This window comes from Trichoderma citrinoviride (assembly GCF_003025115.1).
Source record: "Trichoderma citrinoviride strain TUCIM 6016 unplaced genomic scaffold BBK36scaffold_12, whole genome shotgun sequence".
NCBI lineage: Eukaryota > Fungi > Ascomycota > Sordariomycetes > Hypocreales > Hypocreaceae > Trichoderma > Trichoderma citrinoviride.
Genome location: NW_020194720.1, coordinates 1,349,737 through 1,372,831, shown reverse-complemented (window position 1 = coordinate 1,372,831; position 23,095 = coordinate 1,349,737). Strand labels below are relative to the sequence as shown.

At 57.2% G+C, this 23,095-nt stretch overlaps 5 protein-coding genes across 5 annotated transcripts; 3 read left to right on the top strand and 2 right to left on the bottom strand.

Annotated features, from left to right (window-relative positions):
• Positions 1–823: 823 nt before the first annotated feature.
• Positions 824–2,353, bottom strand: BBK36DRAFT_1171417 (hypothetical protein; the record flags this gene model as incomplete). The annotated part of the gene is made up of 1 exon (XM_024895566.1): positions 824–2,353. One exon carries the CDS (start codon positions 2,351–2,353, stop codon positions 824–826), a length of 1,530 nt encoding a protein of 509 aa, XP_024747289.1.
• Positions 2,354–3,261: 908 nt separating this feature from the next.
• Positions 3,262–3,907, top strand: BBK36DRAFT_1181081 (Sm-like ribonucleo protein; the record flags this gene model as incomplete). Its single annotated transcript, XM_024896234.1, has 3 exons — positions 3,262–3,405; positions 3,509–3,559; positions 3,674–3,907. Coding segments are annotated over 3 exons (429 nt in total), but the record flags the coding sequence as incomplete, so codon positions are not given.
• Positions 3,908–4,661: 754 nt separating this feature from the next.
• Positions 4,662–10,445, bottom strand: BBK36DRAFT_1161913 (beta-ketoacyl synthase; the record flags this gene model as incomplete). The annotated part of the gene is made up of 3 exons (XM_024894407.1): positions 4,662–4,772; positions 4,832–9,777; positions 9,920–10,445. 3 exons carry the CDS (start codon positions 10,443–10,445, stop codon positions 4,662–4,664), a joined length of 5,583 nt encoding a protein of 1,860 aa, XP_024747287.1.
• A 3,134-nt stretch (positions 10,446–13,579) lies between these two features.
• Positions 13,580–19,952, top strand: BBK36DRAFT_1181079 (beta subunit of fatty acid synthase; the record flags this gene model as incomplete). The annotated part of the gene is made up of 2 exons (XM_024896233.1): positions 13,580–18,776; positions 18,844–19,952. 2 exons carry the CDS (start codon positions 13,580–13,582, stop codon positions 19,950–19,952), a joined length of 6,306 nt encoding a protein of 2,101 aa, XP_024747286.1.
• Positions 19,953–21,122: 1,170 nt separating this feature from the next.
• Positions 21,123–22,721, top strand: BBK36DRAFT_58180 (guanine deaminase; the record flags this gene model as incomplete). Its single annotated transcript, XM_024898299.1, has 2 exons — positions 21,123–21,369; positions 21,490–22,721. 2 exons carry the CDS (start codon positions 21,123–21,125, stop codon positions 22,719–22,721), a joined length of 1,479 nt encoding a protein of 492 aa, XP_024747285.1.
• Positions 22,722–23,095: the final 374 nt, after the last annotated feature.

Genomic DNA, 23,095 nt, shown 5'->3' with positions numbered 1-23,095 from the left:
TTTTTAATTCCGTCCTTGATGTATTTTTGTTGAGGCCGATCGGGCAACAAATCTAACCTCTTGATTCTTTATTCTCGTTCTCATATTGTATGCTCTAGATAGTCGTTGGTGATGAGACTCTTGCTCATTGATATGCCACCCATTCATGTGAAAGCACTTGCTCTCTCTCTCTCTCTCTCTCTCTCTCTCTTTGGAATCGAACAAGCATGGAATTCCCATCACACTCAGCTCGGCCAACTCAAAAAGATGTTGCCAATGAGTGCCATCCCCTACCTACTCTACTATACCTCACACCCTTACGTATCCAACTATCTGCCTGCAACGCACATAACTTACGTGGTCTCGAAGAATATGCTGGTCTGATGGATTCCCCCGTTTCCCGGGTATCGCTCGTGGACTTTCCAGATCGGGACCCCGACAACCTCACTTCTTCTTCTTCTTCTTCTCCTCGTCAACTTATTATTAGAATGAGCCCGGCCATCTGGCGTTGATATGGCTAACCTGAAAATCTAGCCTCGACAACGCTAATCTGCTCTATGATAAACGAACATGTTCCCTTATAAATGGCCCTGCCCCCTTTCTCCGGTCGGAATTACGTGCCTTTTCGCTGATAAAAGCCCCCCCTGTTATCATAAGAGAAAAGGTGGAAAGGAACAAGACTCTCAGTTTCCCCTTCGAGACTATGTAATGGATCTTTGTAGATCAAGTAGATCAAGCCAACTGAATGATTACATTGACCCCATCGCAACTCTCATCCTCCACCAGTAATATCAACTCTCGTCGACGTAGTTTCTATAGCCTCTCTCATCATATCTTGCATCATCTACGGCGACATGGTCACCGTCGGCGTCCCCCCTCCCGCCCTCCACTGCGAAGCTAGCTTCGAAATCCTCTTCTGCTGCAGGATCCTGCGCACCACCCTCGTCGTGTCCTCGTCCCCCGTGTTGAGCAGCGCGTCCACCACCGGCCACACCCGCCCGTCCTCCCTCGCCATCGCCTGCTCGACCAGCACGCTGATCCATCGCGACGACAGCCGCGCTCTCGTAATTCCGCCGGCCAGCCCTTGCCTCGTGAACCGGAACGCCAGGTCCATCTCGCCCGCCTCGGCGCACTTTGTAATCAGCAGGCTCAGTGACGAATTCGTCTGCTTCGGGTCCTCGTCTTCGGAGACTACTTGGTCTGCGTACTCCTTTGCAAAGTACTTTGCCGTGGCCTCGTCAGCGCTGTGGATGAGCAGCGTCTGGATCATCCTCGCGTTGGGCGGCTCCGCGCCGCAGAGCTTGGCCCGATCCCGGTACAGCGAGAGAGCCCTCTGGCTGCCGTGAGTCTGGGCCAGCGCCTCAATCACGGCGGCTGCGGCCGCGTGAGGCACAGGGCGTGCACCGGCTGCCTCCCGCACCGCCGCCTCGGCGCCGTCCAGGAGCTCCGGACGGCTCCTGAGGAGCGCGTGCAGCCTCCTGGTCTGGCTGCGCCCGACCCTCAGGCCGCTGTCTTCCATGATGCCAAACGTTCGGATGGCCGCTGTCAGGTCTCCGCTGCCGACAAAGGCCTCGACGACGGCCTCGTAGTGGTGCGTCTGGGCTCTGATGCGCTCTGACGCCATGGCCAGTGCCTCTGACGCGAGCCGGGCATCTGCGTTCCTGGCCGCCGTCCCCAGCACATTCTCGATGATGCCGTCCGACGGCTGCACCAGGTGATTCTGCACCACCGAGAGCCAGCCGAAGAGGGTGCCCGCGTGGTGATATGCCTGGCTGCACACGTCCAGGGCGTAGTATGACAAGCTGATGACAACGGGGTCGGTGCTGCCGCCGCCGCCCATGTTCTTGCGTCTGTAGAGAAGCTGCAGCATTTCGTCCAGGAACCCGTGCCTCCCAAACACCAGGATGAAGATGTCGTACACCCAGGCGTCGAGCTTGGCCCCTTGCTCAACCATCTCCGTGAGTCTCGCGTACGCCAGCTCATACTGCTCGTCCCGCAGCAGCCCCACCACCACCGTCTGCTTCACTGGCGTGTCGATGGTGAACCAGTACTCTTGCATGATGTGCAGAATCTCCATGCGCATGGCGTAGTCCGGGTGGTTCATCAGCGCTCGCAGCGCGCCGTTGCACAGCTCCGCCGTCGGCTTTATCCCCTGCTCGACCATGTCGTCCAGGAGCCTCCGGAGGCCGTCGACGGAGCCTCGAGGATCGGCCATGGCGTCCATCATGCACTCGTAGATGAAGGGCGTGAGGGGCCGGTTCTCGACACGCACGAGATGCTGCACCAGCTGGACGATTCGTAGATGCGCGTCCACTTCCTGGCCGCTGGCCGGCGCCTCTTTCTTGACCTTGCGAAGCCAAGCCAGTGCTGCCATGATCTCGTCCATGGTGCTCGCTTTGAGCGCCTCCTCTGATGGCGCCGCGGGGGAGAGGAGCCTCTCTTTCCAGGACCGGGACATGGCGTCCAGGGATATGCTTCCATAGTCGTCATCTGCATGTTGCGCCTCACTTGGCTGAGACGCTGTCTGAGAGGGAGCCTGTGATGAGTCTTGACCTGTGATACCACCTGTCGATGCAAAGCCAGAACTCGTCTCGTAGCACCGCACATGCACCGGCACCGGCCTCGCCCTCGCCCTCGCCCTGGCAGCAGCTTGTCGCCATCCCGCCGCTCGCGTGCCAGACAAGTTCAAGCTCTGTCGCCGAAGCGCCGTTCGCAGCGCCAGCTGATCAAACGACGGGCACAAGCAGCGCCACAGCCCGTCATACAGCAGTTGGCCGCGCTGCATAGTCGACAGAATGGACTATGTTGCGACAGCTTCAAGTTCCTCAAAGAACGAGGCTGAAGGCTGAGGCTGAGGCTGAGGTTGGCAATTTCAAAGGTGGAGGCTCAGAATAATTTTTGGCGCGGAAAGCCTTCCGAAAAAGGCTCCAATGTACCCTCCCACCCGCAAACCGGTACGGCGGTACTTTGTCTGTCTTGCTTCCGGGACACGGGTCATGCACATGGCGGGGTTCTTCCACATGCATCCGCCCAAGCTTCGATTCTAAACCTCCCGTCACCAACAAACGAACTCAGACAAACCTCCAACCCACGACAGCCTCGCCCTCCTCCTCGCCGCGACACACCCGCCAACCCAAAAACAACCGCATACACGCCAAACATCTCAGCTACCCCCATCGCCCACCAGAGGCGCGAATCCACCCCAATCATGGTACGCCTGACGTTGCCTCGTTCTTCAGCCTCGTCCAGTCCTCCCCCATCACTAACCCCAAATCAAAACCGCAGCTTCCCCTCGGATTGCTCAACGCCGCCCAAGGCCACCCCATGCTGGTCGAACTCAAGAACGGGGAGACTCTAAATGGACACCTGGTCATGTGCGATACTTGGATGAACCTCACCCTCAAAGAGGTCGTCCAGACGAGCCCGGTGCGCTTACTCTCTCCCCCCCCTCTCTCTTTCTCTTCTCTCTTTGCTCTCCCCTAACTAGCATTGCCATTATTCTTCTAACATGACCGTATCGTGTATTCAGGAAGGCGATAAGTTCATGCGTCTCCCAGAAGTCTACGTCAAAGGCAACAACGTACGTTGCCCCCCTTATCACACTGAACACCTCAAAGCTCTCTCTCTATCTCTCCCCCTCTCTCTTACCCATGGGAAAACAAACCTCACAACTCACCCTCCTTGAAAAAAACAGATCAAATACCTCCGCGTCCCCGACGAAATCATCGACCAAGTAACCGAACAGCAAAAGAACCAACAAGGCGGCTTCCGCGGCGGTCGCGGCGGCGGCGGCCACCACAACCAGTCAAGAGGCGTCGACCACCATCACTCCGGCGGCGGTCGCGGAGGCGGCGGCGGCGGTGACAGGGGTCGCGGCGGAAGGGGTGGAGGCAGAGGGCGCGGTGGAAGGGGGGGACGTGGCCAGTAAAAGAAGAAAGAAAGAAGAAGAAGAAGCAAGGGGGAAAACGTTAAAGCGAAGCGATCGAAGCAACGAAACCGAAACGATGAGCGAATAATGTTGACGAACGGGATTTGAGAAGCCATAGGATTTGGAGAAGAAGGTAATGAGGAAGATGAAGGGAGGATGTGATAGTGACGTGCAGTACTATCATGTGCTTATTATCACGGTCAGCAATGGAAGAAAAGACAGGTGAATGGACGGCGACTCTTCACGCGAAATTCGACAGCGGCTGGCGGCAGGCAACTACGACGATAGGATTACTCGGGCAGAAACTGGTTCAACGTTACATGCACGACGTCCTCCGATGCTCTCTGTGTCGCCTTTGGATACGGAAGCTGCTCATTGTAAGCGCTGTCATGAGTTAGGGTACATAGAGGCACTGGGCGTTCTGACCACGTCGTTGGGGGGCTTCATGAACCGTAAGACAGCATCACGAAGCGGATGATGGATGTCGACATCATATATTCATATAAAAAGAAGAAAAAAAACTGGAAATTTTCTAATCGACCGTCTACAAGACCATCCATTTCAACCAATGACTTACTACTCATTAATGCCTCATAAATCTAATGCAACTGCTTCGTTGCGTGTCATCATCCTTGGATACCCATCAATGCTGAACCAATGGAGCCATCCTTTTCCTGTGCTTACACCAACGCCCTTGATTCAAGCCAGCCGTTCCATTCTAAATACTATAAAAGAAAGCCATCCGTGACGGCCCTTAGAAGTGGGCAACGGCCACGGCAACGGCCTGCTTGTCAGCATGCGAGATGGAGACGGAGACCTCCTTCACGCCGGCTTGCTTAGCAGCAGCAGCAGCGTCACCATGAAGCTGTGAAATCAAATGTTAGCAGATGCTCTTTCATACATACACGAGTCACAAAAACTTACAGAAACAACGGGTGCGCCAGTGTCGTCCTTGAGGATCTCAATGTCCTTGAGGGCAGCGCCAGCTCCCTTGCTGGCAACACCAAGTGCCTTGAACACGGCCTCCTTTGCGCTCCACCGGCCGGCAAACGAGCTCTGCGGGCTAGGAGCGCTCTTGCAGTAGGCAACCTCCTGGGGGGTAAAGTTGCGCTCAATGAACGTGTCGTTGTCGATGTTGATGGCGGCAATGTCCTCGACATCCACGCCCACGTTGCTGTTCTTGCCCGCCACCTTGTGCGCGAGCGCCTCAATCACCTGCTGCGTCTCCTTGGCGACGGTCGGAGAGACAGTCTTCTCGGACGCCTTCATGAAGTTGGGCGGGAACTTGAGCTCTGCCGTCTTCTTGTCCTCGGCCACACGAGCATCGGGGTTCATCAGAACCGCGCTGAGCTGGTCGTCGGTGTAAGGCGGGTTGGCCTTGGAGACAAACAGGGCGTTGTTGATCATGCCGTTGTGGAAGAAGCGGTAAGCCTTCTTCTGTCGGGACTCAACCTTGGCACGGTACGCGTCGTACGTCTTCTCGTCCAGGGTGGCGAACAGGTACTTGGGGTGAACGCCGACGGCCTGGGCTCCCTTCTGGCCGAAACCGAACGAGGTGAGCGAGAAGGCCTTGACACCGTCGGTCTGGATGCTGCGGCTGGGGTAGACAATCAGGTCGTAGTTCTCCATGATGGGGTCAATGTTGTCGGCATTCCGGTTGCCAGGGACCAGGCCGGTGTTGAGGATCTGCAGACCACCGTTCATCATCCAAGCACCAGCAGCACCCTTGGGGTGGCCGGTAAGGTACTTCTGGAAGACACCGAGGATGGCGTTGCCCTTGCTTCGGCCAAGGTGGCGCAGCTGCTGGCAGATGGCCGACGACTCGTTCTTGTCGTTGGCGCCCGTGGACGTGCCGTGGAACGAGGCCACCTTCAGGTCGTCGATGGTGAGGCCCCATGTGGCAAGGGCTCCGCGGAGAGGAGCGATGCTGGGGTCGTTCTTCCAGAAGTTGTTGCCCATGCTTCGGAGGAGCTCCTTTTCTTGTCGGACGGCCTCCTTCTGGATGTGCAGGATGCGCTCCTGGGCGTACTCCTTCTCGTCAAAGACACCGCCCTGGGCCTTCATGGCCTCAATCTCATCATGAAGGAACTCCAACTCGGACTCTTCCCACTGCTTGATCTGCTTCTTGCGACGCTCAATCTGCCTGCGACGGTAGTTGATGTCAAGCAGGGGCGACGGGAACTTGCCGGGATGCTCTCGCGCGGAGGTGAGAACACCCTGACCAGGAGCAGGGACGGATCGTCCGATCTTGTCGGAGGCGGTGGTGGTAAAGGCAAGGATACCGTGGATGGGGACTCCCATATCCAGGGCCAGCTGAGCAGTCATGATGACCTGGACACCGCATCCCTGAGACTCCATGAAGCCGTTTCGCGTGGTGGTCGTGGGACGTGACATCTCGGCGGGGGTACGGCCGTGGGCAAACTCATCCAAGCTGTTGCTGGTGGCCTTCATGTTGGCAAACTCATATGAACCCTCCTCACCAAAGTCGTCAAAGCCACCGACCAGACAGATGCGGGCCTTGCCTTCCAGAATCGTCTCCACACCAATGTCAACAGACTCGATAGCGGTAGCGCAAGCACCGACAGGAGTCTTGATGGGACCGGACGAGGAGAGCAGCAGCATGTTGACCCAGGCAGACATGGTGTTGATGAACGACTCCTGCAGGATGTCGTTCTGGAGGGGCTTGTCGAGGAATCGCGCCTTGTGCATGCCGCGCAGAGCCTTGGCACCACCCATACCGGAGCCGACAATGTTACCGACCTCGGAGACGTGAACGTACTTGTAGAACTCGTACGGGTCGGTGATACCAGACGACAACAGAGCTTCGGCAACCGACACGAGGAGGAACAGGGTGACGGGGTCCACCTGGCTGATGATGTCTTCGGGAACACCATATCGCTTGGGGTCCCAGCCGGTCGGGATCTGACCAGCGACCAGTCTGTCAAAGCGCAGAGCCTTGGGGATCCAGAGCGAGGCGCCCTTTTTCACCCGGATAATGTACTCTCCACTCTCGGGGATCTCAAAGATCTCGACCTTGTCACCGTGCTCGCGCTGGAACTCCTCGGCCGTCTCCTTGGAAGCCTCAAACGGCTCAAGGTCCTCCTGAATGACGACCTCGTGGAGCAGCTGCTTCTTGTTGGGGTCGTATCCGTCGAAGAGCTCGGGCTCGATCAGGCGGATACCGGAGTGCTCCAAGATGTGCTTCTCGTACTTTTGCTTGACATCCTTGTCATCGACGGGCTCGCCAGTCTTGGCATCCACCCAGCCGGCGTAGGGCTTGCCCTTGAGGGGACCGTTGTGGTTCTTGATGAGGCCCATGATCCAGGCCATCTCGATGCAGCCCTCGAGCGAAAACTCGCCATAGGCCTCCATCTCCCATCGGGTTCGGGAGTTACCCCAGGGGCCGACTTCGGCAAAACCGGTCACGACGACGACCTTGTCCAAGTCGACCATGCCCTTGAGCTGCTCATTGAGAGGAGCCACCTCCGTCTTCCAGTCGGGAAGGCGGGGGAAGTCGCACTTGATGTTGGCACGGGGCTCGATGGTCTTCTTCTTGTAAAGAACCTCGGAGTCGGCTCCGTTGACAATGGTGTTCTCGATGGCGCTCTCCTTGGAGACGGCTCTGCGGATCTCGCTCGTCTCCATGATGTCCTTGCGAAGCTTGGTCATGGATTCGTTCAAGTTGGGGATGAACTGCAGACCGCCGTTCAAGTCGGCAAAGACGGGCTCGGACTGGCAGAGATCAACGATGGTAGCTGACATCAGGCCCAGAAGGTTGAAGGCCATCTCTTGCTGGGAAAAGGTTCGCACGCCAAAGGCCTCGACGCCCTCTGCGACCACGTTGTTGCCAGACATGAGACCAGTGCCACGAGTCCAGCCGATGACAGCACCGCAGATGGTGAGGTAGTGGCCCCAGTCCTCGGAGTGCCATCGGTTGAAGAGGGTCTCGAGAGCCAGCTTGGACTCGGAGTAGAGACCATCGTTACCAAAGGTGCCGTGGTTGGGAGACAGAGGGAGGACGACCTGGGCGGGACGGGTCTCGAAGCCGCGCTCAGCCTTTTGCGTCTTGACGCAGCCGAGCATGCGGATCAGGTTGGTCAGCATGATGCGGTGAGCAAGCTCCGACTTGGAGTCGATGTTGTCAATCTGTCGGCCGTTCTCGGGAATGGCGGCGAACGGGACGATGTAGTCGAGATCCCAGCCAAGACCGTTCTTGGTGTCGTAGATGTAGTTGACGAGGGCCTCCACATCCTGCTTGCTTCCCTGGTTGAAGGGCACCACGACAATCTGAGAGCCGCGGGAACCAAAGCGTGCGTACATGGACTGGTAGTACTCGGTGACCTGTCGAGAGAACCGACTCGTGGTGACCACAACCTTTGCACCTCCGCTGATGAGGCCCTGCAGGACCTCGGCACCAATGGAGCCGGCACCGGCACCCGTCATCAGGACATACTTGTCCTGGAACGTGACACCGTCCTTGGCAGCCTCCTCAAGGCAGTTGAGGTAGACGGCCGTGAGCTTCTTGCTGTAGTCCCAGCCATGCAGGGACTTGCGCTTGAGGTGGAGGAAGGGGATCGTCTCGACTCTGCCCTTGTTCGGGCTTGAGCCCTTGAAGCCTGGCTTCCTGCCCTTGCCGTTCTCCTTGGGGATGATCTGGCTCTCGTTCATGGCCAGGGAGCGCAGAACATCGCCGTACAGGCTCTTGATCTCGAGCTGAGAAGTCTTGGACATCTTGTGCTGCTGCTTGATCAACTTGTAGATACGCTGCAGGTCGTTCTGCACCTTGGTGCGGTTGCCATACTCGGAGATCTTGCCACCCTCGGCCATCTGCTGAACGTAGTGCTCGAGCTTCCGGCAGCTGGCGCGGGGAACTTCCTCGTAGTTGAGGTTGCCGCGGGCGTCCACGGTGGTGCGAGGACCAGTGGGGACAGCGACGTCCTTGTAAGCAGGAGGCAGGTTCAGAACCTCCTTGCAGTTCTCAATGAGCTGCTGTCCGAGCTCCTTGGCAAGCTGGTAGGTCTCGCCGCGCTCGGTAGGGCAGTTGTCGATGTGGTACTGCATGAACTCGAGGAGCTTGGGGTTGGACTTGTTCATGATGCGAATGCACTGGCTGACAATCTCACGGTCGACCGTCTTGAGTCGGCCAAAGATGATGTCGTAGTACATGGAGAGCGCATCTTGACGAGCCCAGTTCCAGGAGGAGTCGTAAGATCTAGCCTTCAATGCGCTGAAGACAGGCTCAATGCCGGAAGCGTAGAAATCACCGTGCTCTGCAGTCCACAGATCCAGCTGGGCCTGAAGGACCTTTTCTGACTTTTGAGACTCGATGTGCGCCTTGTCGCCGGCTCTGAGGTCCATCTTGAGGTATCTAGCAAAGAGCTCCAGCTGCTGCTTGAACAGAGCGCGCTGGTCCTTGGTGAGAGCGTCAATGGCAGCGGGATCCATCATCATGCCTCCCGCACCCCCGTCGGAGCCACCAGAAGCGGCCGCAGTCGTCAAGCTGATGCCAGCATTGGCGGCGTATTTCTGGGCAACTCCGTCGAGGTATGCCTTGGCGTCACCATCGTTTCCAAGACGAGCAGGAGGCTCCATGGTCAAGGCCAGCAGCAGTACTCCGTCTTGTCTGCCGGGACCGAGGCCCCATCTTGATTCCAGGTATTTCCTTGCCACGGTGATGTTGAAGCCACCAGGCATCTTAGAGGAGATGAACCTGGCGATGAGGGACTGTGTGTGCTTGCCAAGGTTGCCATCGAAGGTAGCCTGCATGGAAGCGCTGAGCTCGTCGAGAGGCGTATCTTCGGGTTTCTCAGGCGTTGTACCGAATTCCTTGCCAAGATCACCGAGGATTTCATTCTGAAGGGTGGATTTGCCTATAAACAGTCACAATTAGCTGCTGGATCAATCTTTGTTTTACCGCCTCTGTTTCCCCCCCTACTGTTTGCTAATGTTTCCATCTGCTGCAGGTGGAGGGGTAAAATCCAAAGAGGCGGGGCGAGGGGCTGTTCAACTAACCTCCAACCAGATCCTTGATGGCCTTGCTCAGAGGCACCTCAGTCAGAGACTTCTTGAGCTTTTGCGCAACCAGGGTGTGCACAATGTCGACGGCCTGCACAGGCTGATCGGGAACCTGGGCTGCAGGCCCGGCGCTGGGAGCCGGAGCAGCAGCAACTGGGGCAGCAGCCGCAGGAGCACCGGCAGCGGCTGGTGCAGCGGGGGCAGCCGATGAGCTCGCCGCGGGTTCGGGTTCTTCTTCCACAGGGTCGACATCGTAGTAAATCTCCTTGGCATCCTTGTTGTAGCAGAGGATCTGTCGCTGGACCGACTTTGCGGCATCGTAGGCCTCGTACTTGGAGGCCAGTGTGCGCTTGGCCATGACCCCAAGGGTGTCTGCGGGGCCGATTTCGACGATGCGCTCGGCGTTTCTCTCTGCCAGGAAGACATCCTGGGTCTCAATCCACCTCACGGGAGAGGCAAATTGGTATGCCAGCAGCTCGACGAGGAGCGTGTGGGCGAGCTCCTGCTCGACTTCGGGACGCATGATGGGTGGTGGTGGTGGTGGTGTCGTGAGGGCGTAAGAGGAAGTCGTCGTTGTTGGACTGAGGAGGGTATCAATTAGGAGGATATAAGTCGACTGTGAGGCGGCCGGCGATGCTGGTCGTGCTCCTCAAACGGCTGCTCAGGGGATGAATGTAGGATGTCCCGCTGCTTGAGCTGCTTCGGCCAGACGCTGATGGTGATTCTGCACCGACTCTCCGTGACCTTGAGGGGCAGCAGAGGAGAGAAGGGTTTTGGGAATGGCGGAGGGCAGAGAGGACGAGCAGAAGCGGGATTGGTTTGGCAATATGATGAGAAACGGGGCCGCCGCCGCTGCGCGAGAAAAGCCTGGTTACAAGTAGAGCGTGCTCGTTTCCAATTGCCGCCTCGATGGTTGGACGGATGGAAGGAAGCGAGCGTCTTGATTGTTGAATCGCGACCCACCGCCAGTGGCCGACGATGCAAAAAGCATTGGGGGGGACGCCGGGGCCGCGTTGGCTGCAAGTACCGGGGTACAAGGGCGGTACAGCAGGCGGTACAACGGGCAGTACAACAGGCCGTATGGCGGCGGCACAGCAGCGATACAGCGGGCTCAGGGCAGCGACAGGGCAGTGACACAGCAGCGACATGGGTCGCTCCCTCCACGCGGCTGCTGCAGGTGCATTGGGCTGCTCAACCATATTCGCGCGCTACGCCTCATCGGGCAAGAACCGGTGGACCCGGCTCTGGGTGCCGTGGCGCTGGTCCCCCGAAATGAAGCCACTCTTGCAGCCAAAAAGAAATAATTTTCTTCTGAGCCCTTAGCGGGGCACATGGTGTAGCTTGCCTGTATGTACTTCATACCCGCGCGTGCTTGTGCTTGTTCATGCCCGGCTGGCAGCGCGCGTGGCAGCCCTCAATTGGCGAGGGGCAGCGCATGTCGCGCAGGAGTCGCTCAGAAACACTGCGAAAATCGGCAGAAATGGTGCTGATTCCAGCTCCTGCAACTGTGTCTCGTCTGCCCTGATAAGAGCTTGCTGCTGCTGGGCCCCTACTTTGGGTCCTATCGATACGGACCCCTTGAACGGCCTGGGTGCTAAGATAAGCGCTATCGCAATCTTTCTGCCCAAGCAAAAAAAGTTTGTTGCACCCCGCCACTCGCAGTTGGTGGTGTCGCAGAAGGGAAGGGGGGGCAAACGCTGTTAGAGGCTTTGTACAGGTACCTGAACCCTTTCGAAACAGCTTCTGGCATTGAACCTCTGCAATTTGATGATACACCACCCACCGCTTCCGGAGCAACGATAAGCGGTTTCCCGACATGGACAACAGTAAAGAGCATGCTTATGGAATCTTTTGCTCTCTTACGCGTGTCCTACCGAGACCTGGAGCATCCTGGAGTTGTGGTCCAGGCCGTCGACCTGACCTGTTATGTCTTAGCTTTGCGGTGCGAGGCTTCTGGATTCTCCAGGGGCGCCAAATTTAGCTTTCTGTCTCTGGCCGAGCAAGTTCCAACCGACGAGGCATTACGACACGGTATCTGGTGGCTTCGGAAGCCCATGCACAGTTGCCTGGCCGTTGCATCTGCCCTATGCTTGTTCTGTACCGTTCGATGAGACGATAATCATCGCCGCTAACGGGCCGACGGGCCTCGATCAGCATCCCTCTTCGGAGTCCGTGAGCCACCTTGGTTGTTAGCCAAAGTATATGAGGCTTCATGGTGTTGTGCTCAGTAATCTGTGTAATTTGTTTGGTCAGAGACAGGTTGAGCTCAAGATTACTGAACGGATGATGATTGCTCATGCAGAAAGAGGTCGAGTTGTTGAAGCCCCAAAAACATGGTGATTCCATATGGCAGTGTTTTGTTTGTTTACTCATATCCCACCAGGCACCGTGATGTCGGCACTTGAAGCAGTTGGGATTGCCTGTATAGGAAATGCAGTACTTGGCATCCCACTTGACGTCTTTCAACACGTCCGAGACGGAGTCAGGAGAGACGAATGCTCGATCTGAACAGGCAGAGAGGCTTGGAAGAGGCTGTTCCCAGCTCGGGGAAAACAAACACCCGACAACAATTGACTTTTGCCATTGACCACCCTCCAGCTCAAAGAGGCGTATCTGTCCCTCCGAGTTATTCCTACCTTGCCGTTGAACGTGCTATTACTATTAGCGTACGTCTCTTGTTGTAGTGTAAGGCAGTCCAGGCTGTTCTCTGTCAAGTTCACCATTTGCTCTTGATTTCACGCAATTCTCTGTGTGGTAGTATCAGCACCTACCTAGTACCTTATTGAACATCTGGGTCAAGACATTGTGCAGCTTCAAGATAAACAAACAGAGACATGCGTGCCCTTTCTGCATGGTTGTTCGTCTCAACACTCGCAAAACGCCGTGATGTCCCTCCTCCCCCCAAAAATGGAGCCCGCTGTCGAGGTACCGGTACCTTCGACCTCTGATGGTGGGGTCCAGCCCAGCTGGGGCAAGGGGAAATTCTCACTGATCCCCAACAGAACTAAAAAAGTTGGCGATTCTGGTGCAAGCTCCCTCCATGAGGTCACTGCGAATGGCGAGCCTCGCCTCGCCCAAGTACTTGGCGAGTACCTGCACCCGCGAGCATACATTGCCTGGCTGCTAAAGTAGCCGCTGTGTGAATTTTCATTAGCGCCGCCGCGTCCAGGGACGTTGAGCGGCATCCAGAGTGTAAATCTCGGCTTCAATCCCTCCCCCCCTCCTCTCGTCCGAGCCTCTCGTCTTTCCCTCATAGTGGCCTTGCACTGCTGCTCTCTTCTCTTCCTCTTCCCTTCTTACTTTTCTCTTCGTTGTGCTTGCTGGGTGTGGTTGTGCTTTCATTGCTCCCGCATCGTCAAGCCTGATTGCCCCATCCCTTTGCCAACCCTCTGTAAGACTTTGATTCTTCAGGCAACCGATTTTTCCTTTTCCCCTTGGGTTGGGCTTTGCACTGCGTCGAATTGGTCTCCGTGCCGGCACAATAGACAAGCCACGAGAGTGACATTCCGTCTCTTGTCTCTAATAGCCGCTTAATTGCCATTAGGTAGGTCACGCATTGTGTTTGCAAGAGTGAGAAGACGAGCAAAATAAACTGATCGTGTTTCTACCCCGCAGACGCAAAACAACCCTCATTATACCCTCTTCACACCGCCCACCATGTACGGCACTGGCACTGGCCCTCAGACGGGCATCTCTACTCCTCGATCCAGCGCCTCTCTGCGACCTCTGAACCTCTCTCACGGCTCTCTCGAAACCTCCTTTCTCGTTCCGACCAACCTCCACTTCCACGCCTCCGAACTGAAAGATCGGTTTGCTGCCAGCCTCCCCCAGGCAACCGACGAGCTTGCCCAAGATGACGAGCCTTCATCCGTACCCGAGCTGGTTGCCAGATATCTGGGCTTCGTTGCCTCCGAGGTAGAGGAGGGAGAGGATGACGCCCAGGGTTCCTACGAGGAGGTCCTCAAGCTGCTGCTTAACGAGTTCGAGCGGGCCTACCTCCAGGGCAACGAGGTCCACGCTCTGGCTGCCACGCTGCCTGGCATCGAGTCAAAAAAGCTCGAGGTCATCCGCTGCTACTACATTGCTCGGGCTGTCTCAAACCGCACCATCAAGCCTCACGAGTCCGCTCTGCTGAGGGCTGCGGACGACCACTCCGCCAAGATCTACACCATCTTTGGCGGCCAGGGCAACATTGAGGAGTACTTTGAGGAGCTGCGCCAGATTCACAAGACGTACTCCACCTTTGTCGGAGAGCTCATCACAAATGCTGCCGAGCAGCTGCAGACTCTGTCCAACCACCCCAGCGCGGAAAAGATGTTCCCCAAGGGGCTGGACATCATGACATGGCTTCACCGGCCGGAGGCCACTCCGGATGTGGACTATCTCATCACTGCACCCGTCAGCTTCCCCTTGATTGGGCTGGTCCAGATGGCGCACTACGAGGTTACGTGCAAGGTCTTGGGCATCCACCCCGGTCTCCTCAGAGAGCGCATCAGCGGAACAACTGGTCACTCTCAGGGTATCGTCATGGCGGCTGCGACCGCGGCGGCCGACTCTTGGGAGTCGTGGCGCGAGATCACCAGCTCCATCCTGACCGTTCTCTTTTGGATTGGCACGCGAAGCCAGCAGGCTTTCCCTACCACATCCATGACCCCTACCATGCTCCGAGAGTCTCAGGAGCACGGCGAGGGTCTCCCCACTCCCATGCTGAGCATCCGCGACCTGTCCCAGGAGGAGGTTCAGAGGCACATTGACGCCACCAACCAATATCTCCCTCCTCACCGTCACATCGGCATCTCTCTCATCAACAGCCCCCGCAACCTGGTCGTTACGGGCCCTCCCACGTCGCTGTACGGTCTGAACTCTCAGCTGCGCAAGGTCAAGGCTCCTACTGGTCTTGACCAGACCCGAGTCCCGCACACCGAGCGAAAGGTTCGATTTGCCAACAGATTCCTTCCCATCACTGCTCCTTTCCACAGCAAGTACCTGGAAGATGCCACCGTCATTATCGATGAGGATCTCAAGGATATCAGCATCGACTCCAGCTCGTTGGGAATCCCCGTCTACGACACCAACACCGGAAAGGATCTCCGTGAAGAGGGCAGCGGTAACATTGTGCCCGCCCTGGTTCGCTTGATCACCCGGGATCCTGTCAACTGGGAGAAGGCGACCGTCTTCCCCCAGGCTACCCACATTCTTGACTTTGGTCCCGGCGGCATCTCCGGTCTTGGAGCGCTGACCAGCCGAAACAAGGAGGGAACCGGTATCCGCGTCATCCTTGCCGGAACCATTGAGGGCACCATGAGCGAGCTCGGATACAAGCCTGAGCTCTTTGACAGAGACGAGGAGAAGGCCGTCAAGTATGCCATTGACTGGGTCAAGGAATATGGTCCGCGTCTCATCAAGACATCCAGCGGCAGGAAGTACGTCGACACCAAGATGAGCCGACTGCTCGGTCTGCCTCCCATCATGGTTGCCGGCATGACCCCTGCAACGGTGCCTTGGGACTTTGTCGCTGCCACGATGAACGCTGGATACCATATCGAGCTTGCCGGTGGCGGTTACTTCAACGCCAAGATGATGACCGCGGCCCTGGAGAAGATCGAAAAGGCCATTCCTGCGGGTCGCGGTATCACCGTCAACCTCATCTACGTCAACCCCCGCGCAATGGGCTGGCAGATTCCCCTCATTGGCCGACTTCGCGCGGAAGGCGTGCCCATTGAGGGTTTGACCATCGGAGCTGGTGTTCCCTCGATCGAGGTTGCTCAAGAGTACATTGAGACTCTTGGCCTGAAGCACATTGCCTTCAAGCCTGGCTCAGTCGAGGCCATCCAGGCCGTCATCAACATTGCCAAGGCCAACCCCACGTTCCCCGTCATTCTGCAGTGGACTGGTGGCCGTGGTGGTGGTCACCACTCTTTCGAGGACTTCCACCAGCCTGTTCTGCAGATGTACGGCAGAATCCGACGACAGGAGAACATCATCCTGGTCGCAGGCAGTGGCTTTGGTGGTGCCGACGATACCTACCCATACATCACTGGTGAGTGGGCCAGGAAGTACGGATACCCTCCCATGCCTTTCGACGGCTGCCTGTTTGGAAGCCGTATGATGGTGGCCAAGGAGGCCCACACCAGCAAGAACGCCAAGCAGGCCATCATCGACGCTCCTGGCCTCGACGACTCCGAGTGGGAGAAGACCTACAAGGGCCCTGCCGGTGGTGTCATCACTGTGCGCTCAGAGATGGGCGAGCCCATTCACAAGCTGGCCACTCGCGGAGTCAAGTTCTGGGCCGAGATGGACCAGAAGATCTTCAACCTCCCCAAGGAGAAGCGTGTTGCTGAGCTGAAGAAGAACCGTGACTACATCATCAAGAAGTTGAACGATGACTTCCAGAAGGTCTGGTTCGGCTGCAACAAGGAGGGCAAGGCCGTGGACCTCGAGGACATGACCTACGCCGAGGTTGTCCGCCGCCTCGTTGAGCTTCTCTATGTCAAGCACCAGTCTCGTTGGATCGATGGTTCCTACACTCGCCTGACTGGCGACTTCATCCACCGAGTTGAGGAGCGATTCACCACCGAGGCTGGCCGACCCTCTCTTCTCCAGAGCTACGCCGACCTCGAGGAGCCTTACAGCGCTGTTGACCGAATTCTCGCTGCCTACCCCGAGGCCGAGCACCAGATCATCAACGCACAGGACGTTCAGTACTTCCTCATTCTCTGCCTGCGACCTGGCCAGAAGCCCGTCACTTTCATCCCTGCTCTTGACGAGAACTTTGAGTTCTACTTCAAGAAGGACTCCCTGTGGCAGTCGGAAGACCTCGATGCAGTCATTGGCCAGGACGTCGGCCGAACCTGTATCCTCCAGGGCCCTACTGCTGCCAAGTTCTCCACTGTCATTGATGAGCCCATCAAGGACATTCTTGACAACATCCACAATGCCCATATTGCGGCTTTGACCAAGGACTTGTACAACGGTGACGAGGCCTCCATTCCTGCCATTGAGTACTTTGGTGGCAAGCTTGTTGAGACGGACATTCCTCTTGATGTTGAGGGTCTTACCGTCAGCTACGATACTCACAAGAACACCTACCGCCTTTCCTCATCACCCGCCAGCGTCATGCCCTCGCTCGACTCCTGGCTGTCCCTGCTTGCGGGCCCCAACCGCAACTGGAGACATGCTCTGCTGCAGTCGGATGTTGTTGTGCAGGGACAGAAGTTCCAGACCAACCCCATCCGACGCATCTTCGCCCCTGAGCGTGGCCTTTTCGTTGAGATCCAGTATCCCAACGAGCCCGCCAAGACGACCATTGTCGTCAAGGAGCAGCCCAGGCACAACCACTACGTGGATGTCATCGAGGTCAAGCTGAACGGCGACCGGGAGATCCTCATCAACATGATCAAGGAGACCACTGCCCTGGGCACCCCCGTTGCCTTGCCTCTGAAGTTCATCTACCACCCCGATGCTGGATACGCACCCATTCACGAAGTCATGGAGGGTCGCAACGATCGCATCAAGGAGTTCTACTGGAAGCTGTGGTTCGGCAATGACCCTCTGGACCTGGATGCCATGGTCACGAGCAAGTTCGATGGTGGTAGCACCACCATTACGGCCGAGGCCATCAACGACTTTGTTCACGCCGTTGGCAACACGGGCGAGGCCTTTGTCGACCGACCGGGCAAGATCATGTACGCACCCATGGACTTTGCCATTGTGCTCGGATGGAAGGCCATCACGAAGCCCATCTTCCCTCGCACCATTGATGGTGATCTCCTGAAGCTGGTGCATCTGTCCAACGGCTTCCGCATGATCCCCGGCGCTGAGCCCCTGAAGAAGGGCGACGAGGTGACGACCACTGCACAGATCAACGCCGTCATCAACCAGGAGTCTGGAAAGATGGTCGAGGTCTGCGGCACCATCACCCGAGATGGCAAGCCGGTTATGGAGGTGACTTCCCAGTTCCTGTACCGTGGTGCCTACACGGATTACGAGAACACGTTCCAGCGCAAGGACGAGACCCCTGTTCGTGTACACCTGGCGACCCCCAAGGACGTGGCCGTGCTGCGATCCAAGCCGTGGTTTGCCCTCGATGAGATCCCTAACGAGATCGACCTGTTGGGCCAGACCCTGACGTTCCGCCTGCAGAGCTTGGTGCGCTTCAAGAACAAGACTGTCTTCAGCAGCGTGGAGACTCGAGGCCAGGTCCTGCTGGAGCTGCCGACGAAGGAGGTTATCCAGGTCGCCAGCGTGGACTACGAGGCCGGCGAGTCTCACGGCAACCCCGTGATTGACTACCTTGAACGCCACGGAACCCTGCTGGACCAGCCGATCAACTTTGAGAACGCCATTCCCCTGAGCGGCAAGACGCCGCTGCAGCTCCGTGCGCCCGCCTCCAACGAGACGTATGCTCGCGTGTCTGGCGACTACAACCCCATCCACGTGTCTCGCGTCTTCTCCGAGTATGCCAACCTGCCCGGCACCATCACCCACGGCATGTACAGCAGCGCCGCCGTGCGCAGCCTGATTGAGACGTGGGCTGCTGAGAACGACGTGGGCCGTGTTCGCAGCTTCCACGCTTCCCTGGTCGGCATGGTGCTCCCCAACGATGCCATCCAGGTCAAGCTCCAGCACGTGGGCATGGTGACGGGTCGCAAGATCATTAAGCTCGAGGCCATCAACTCAGAGACGGAGGAGAAGGTTCTGCTGGGCGAGGCCGAGGTGGAGCAGCCCGTGACGGCCTATGTCTTTACCGGACAGGGTTCGCAGGAGCAGGGCATGGGTATGGATCTCTATGGCAGCAGCCCTGTGGCCAAGGAGGTCTGGGACCGTGCCGACACTTACCTGCTCGACAATTATGGTAAGTTGACGATGAGAATCTATAGCCATCATTATACCGTGCATCTGACTAACTCAATTTCCCCTAGGCTTCTCCATCACCAACATTGTCAAGAACAACCCCAAGGAGCTCACCGTGCACTTTGGTGGCCCCAGGGGCAAGGCCATCCGCCAGAACTACATGGCCATGACCTTTGAGACTGTGGCAGCTGACGGCACCGTCAAGTCGGAGAGGATCTTCAAGGACATTGACGAGAAGACGACCTCTTACACGTACAGATCGCCCACTGGTCTCCTGTCGGCCACGCAGTTTACGCAGCCTGCCCTGACGCTGATGGAAAAGGCCAGCTTCGAGGACATGAAGTCGAAGGGACTTGTTCCCCGAGACAGCACGTTTGCGGGTCACTCGCTGGGTGAATACTCGGCGCTTGCCGCCCTGGCGGACGTGATGCCCATCGAGAGTCTGGTGTCGGTCGTCTTCTACCGTGGTCTGACGATGCAGGTTGCCGTCGAGCGTGATGCCACTGGCCGTTCCAACTACTCCATGTGTGCCGTCAACCCCAGCCGCATCTCCAAGACGTTCAACGAGGAGGCTCTTCAGTTTGTCGTCAACAACATTTCGGAAGAGACGGGCTGGCTGCTGGAGATTGTCAACTACAACATCGCCAACATGCAGTACGTGTGTGCTGGTGACCTGCGCGCCCTGGACACGCTCGGCGGAGTGACCAACTTCCTCAAGCTGCAGAAGATTGACGTGGAGGAGATGCGCAGCAACATCGAGGAGGCCAAGGGTGCGCTGCGGGAGATTATCCGCGGCTGCGCCGAGGCAACGCTTAAGAAGCCTCTGCCTCTGGAGCTGGAGCGAGGCTTTGCCACGATCCCTCTGCGAGGCATCGACGTGCCCTTCCACTCGACCTTTTTGCGGTCGGGTGTCAAGCCGTTCCGATCCTTCTTGCTCAAGAAGATCCACAAGACGACGATTGACCCATCGAAGCTGGTGGGCAAGTACATTCCCAACGTGACGGCCAAGCCGTTTGCGTTGACCAAGGAGTACTTTGAGGACGTGTACAAGTTGACCAACTCGCCCAAGATTGGCGCGGTTCTGGCCAACTGGGACAAGTACGTGCAGGACGAGGAGTCCACCGGAAGCGAGAGCGGTGCCAGCGCCGACCACGAGGGCGCCGGCCTGGCTGCTTAGGGGTTGGAAGAAACGCGGTGCAAGGCAGAGGTTGGCGTATGGGAAAATGGTTACCAGTGTTACGGTATAATATACACTTGATGGGACGGAGGCCAAAAGGATGCCTGATTGTTTGATGCTAGTTATGAGAATTCCATGATGATAGAAATGTAATGCAACGAGTTTTCTTCCTGACTTTATATTGCCATCTGCGTGTGATGTGTATTCTTTCAACTGTGGTGTTGGTTATATCGTAGTTTGGCCGTATTGGTCACGAGGACTGCCTGTGCCATAAGTAGCATCACCAGCAATATCGACTCTGTGGCTGATCCGGTCCATTATTAGAAACTGTCATTTCTCTGGATCAATTGATCAACAAGACTCGAGCTGAAGTCTCTCGCCGCGATGCCGTCTGTTCGACTGGCGTCTCCTTGCTTAATGCATCACCCACCAGCAACCAGCCCGATGACTAATCCCACTAACAAGAAAAAAGGCGGTACGATCCGTTTTCTGCCCGCCCTTCGTCGGTCAACGGCGACCGCCGCACCGTTTGTTGCCCAGCTCGATAACCTTTTCCCGCCCCTTGCTCCAGCCCCCCCTGGCAATTCCAATCTGCTAGTATGTACTCTGTTTGATGCTGTCTCCGCGATACCGATGCTATCTATCAAATATGGGGAAGGGGAGCCACACAGACGGCTACCGGGGAAGCTTGTGCGGGATCTGCCTATTTAAAGAGCGCTGACGGCATCCGTTTCTTCGAGACTTGGGATTCTGGGCTTCTTTTTCGGTGTTTGATCAAGGTGAGTTGCCATTGATGCTGTCCGTTTCTACTTGTCTTTTGTCTCATGTTGTCTCTGGTCGTGACGTACCGTTTGTTACCAGCTGCTGAGAAGTAATGGTACTACTTGAAGACTACGCTTCGTACGGACATACGAAAGTTGGTCCATTCTTGGTTACCTACCTATGCATGTGCTGCTGCTGTGGGGCTTCTGCTGACGATTTGGCTTCTCCTATTAGGACCACGGAGTGCCTATAAGAGGACTGATAAACTGGCTTGATCCCCTACAGACATTGAAGAAAGAGAAGGAATTGGGAAGAATACAGAGGGGGTCAAGGAAAAGAGAAGACAAGGCAGAGCTGAAAAGGGGGGAACAAGACACGAACTAAACAGAGAAAACATTTCAAAGAGCAATGTCACCGCAGAGAAAGCTGCTGCTGCTGGGCACGTTTGTGCACTCCAAAACGCAGCAGACCCTCGACATCTTCCACAGCGCGGGCATCGCCGTCGACGCCCGGGGCAAGATCGCCGCCATTGAGCGGGATGCGCCGGACCTGGGCGAGGCCAAGGCGCGGCTGTTGACGAAGCTGGGCTGGGACGAGGCAGAGGTGGACGTGACGCAGGCTGCGGACGGGCAATTCTTCTTCCCCGGCTTCATCGGTGAGTTTTTTCTCTCATATACCACAAAGATCTCATACATGGGCTCATTCATTCCCCCCATGAGAACCTTGTTGAAGGGACAACATTGAATGCTAAAACGCCCCTGCAAAAAAAAAACAGACACGCACATCCACGCCCCCCAGTACGCCAACGCCGGCATCTTTGGCAAGTCGAGCCTCCTGGACTGGCTCGAGACGTACACGTTCCCGCTCGAGGCCAGCCTCGCGGACCTGGCCAAGGCGCGCCGCGTCTACGCGCGCTGCATCCGCCGCACGCTGTCCCACGGCACCACGACGGCGACGTACTTTGCCACGCTCGACGTGGCGGCGACGAACCTGCTCGCGGACCTGTGCCTGTCCATGGGCCAGCGCGCCTTCGTCGGCCGCGTGTGCATGGACCGCGCGGAGACGAGCCCGGCGTACTACCGCGACGCCTCGGCCGAGGCCAGCCTGGAGGCGACGCGGCGGACCATCGAGCACGTCCGGCGCATCGACCCGGGCTTCGACGTCGTCTCGCCCATCCTGACGCCGCGCTTCGCCCCGTCGTGCACCCGCGAGGTCATGGCCGGGCTGGCCCGGATCCACCGCGAGACGGGCTTGCCCATCCAGACGCACGTGTCGGAGAACGCCGGCGAGATCCAGCTCGTCGCGCGGCTGTTCCCCGAGGCGAGCTCGTACACGGACGTGTACCGCCGGCTGGGCCTGCTCACGCCGCGGACGGTGCTCGCGCACGCGGTGCACCTCTCGGAGGACGAGGCCGACGCCATCGCCGGCCAGGGGGCCAAGGTGTCGCACTGCCCGTGCAGCAACACGTCCTTGACGAGCGGCGCGGCGAGGGTGCGCTGGATGTGGGACAAGGGCATCGACGTCGGGTTGGGCACCGACGTCAGCGGCGGATACAGCCCTTCCATCCTCGAAGCGGCACGACAGGCCGCCATGGTGAGCCGGCACGTGGCCATGAACATCCAGATACCCCCTGACGACGATGCCGCCGCTGCGGAAGAAAAGACGAAGGAGAAGGAGAGAGTCAAGCTGACGGTCGAGGAAGTCCTCTATCTCGCTACGAGGGGCGGCGCGAAATGCGTGGGCTTGGAGGACAAGGTAGGGGCCTTTGAGGTGGGCATGGAGTGGGATGCGCAACTCGTTGCTCTGAGCAATGTGAATGACGACGGAGAGCTCCCTGATGATGCTGCTGCTGCTAATGATGATGATGGTGGTGATGACGATGGGTTTGTGGATGTGTTTGGGTGGGAGAGCTGGGGCGATAGAGTGGCCAAGTGGCTGTACAATGGAGACGATCGCAACACGAAGAAGGTCTGGGTAAAGGGCAGGCTGGTGCATAGACGGCGATGAGCAAAAGAAGACGGTTGGATGTCCAACATACTACAAAGCTAAGAGAAGGACAACAAGGCAAAAGGATATCACGACAAGCGAAAACCATACAAAGGGGCCAACAACACTTTCTAGAACTGGGCAAGAAAGGGGGAAGGGGGGAGCCAAAAAGGAATACACTTAGAATTCTTGGGTTTAGAGGAGAGAGATTTCTGTATTGTCATCTGCATACTTTGGAGCAAATTTCTGAAGAAGAATAAAGAAAGAAAGAAGAGATAGAAGACTCTGACGCGTGTGGTCAGATTCGCGAACCCAAGTCCTTTCCTTTTCGTTTGGCCGTTTGATGTCTCTTTTTTGGGGTCTTTTCTTCACCTCCTTTTTTTTTTCTTAACAGC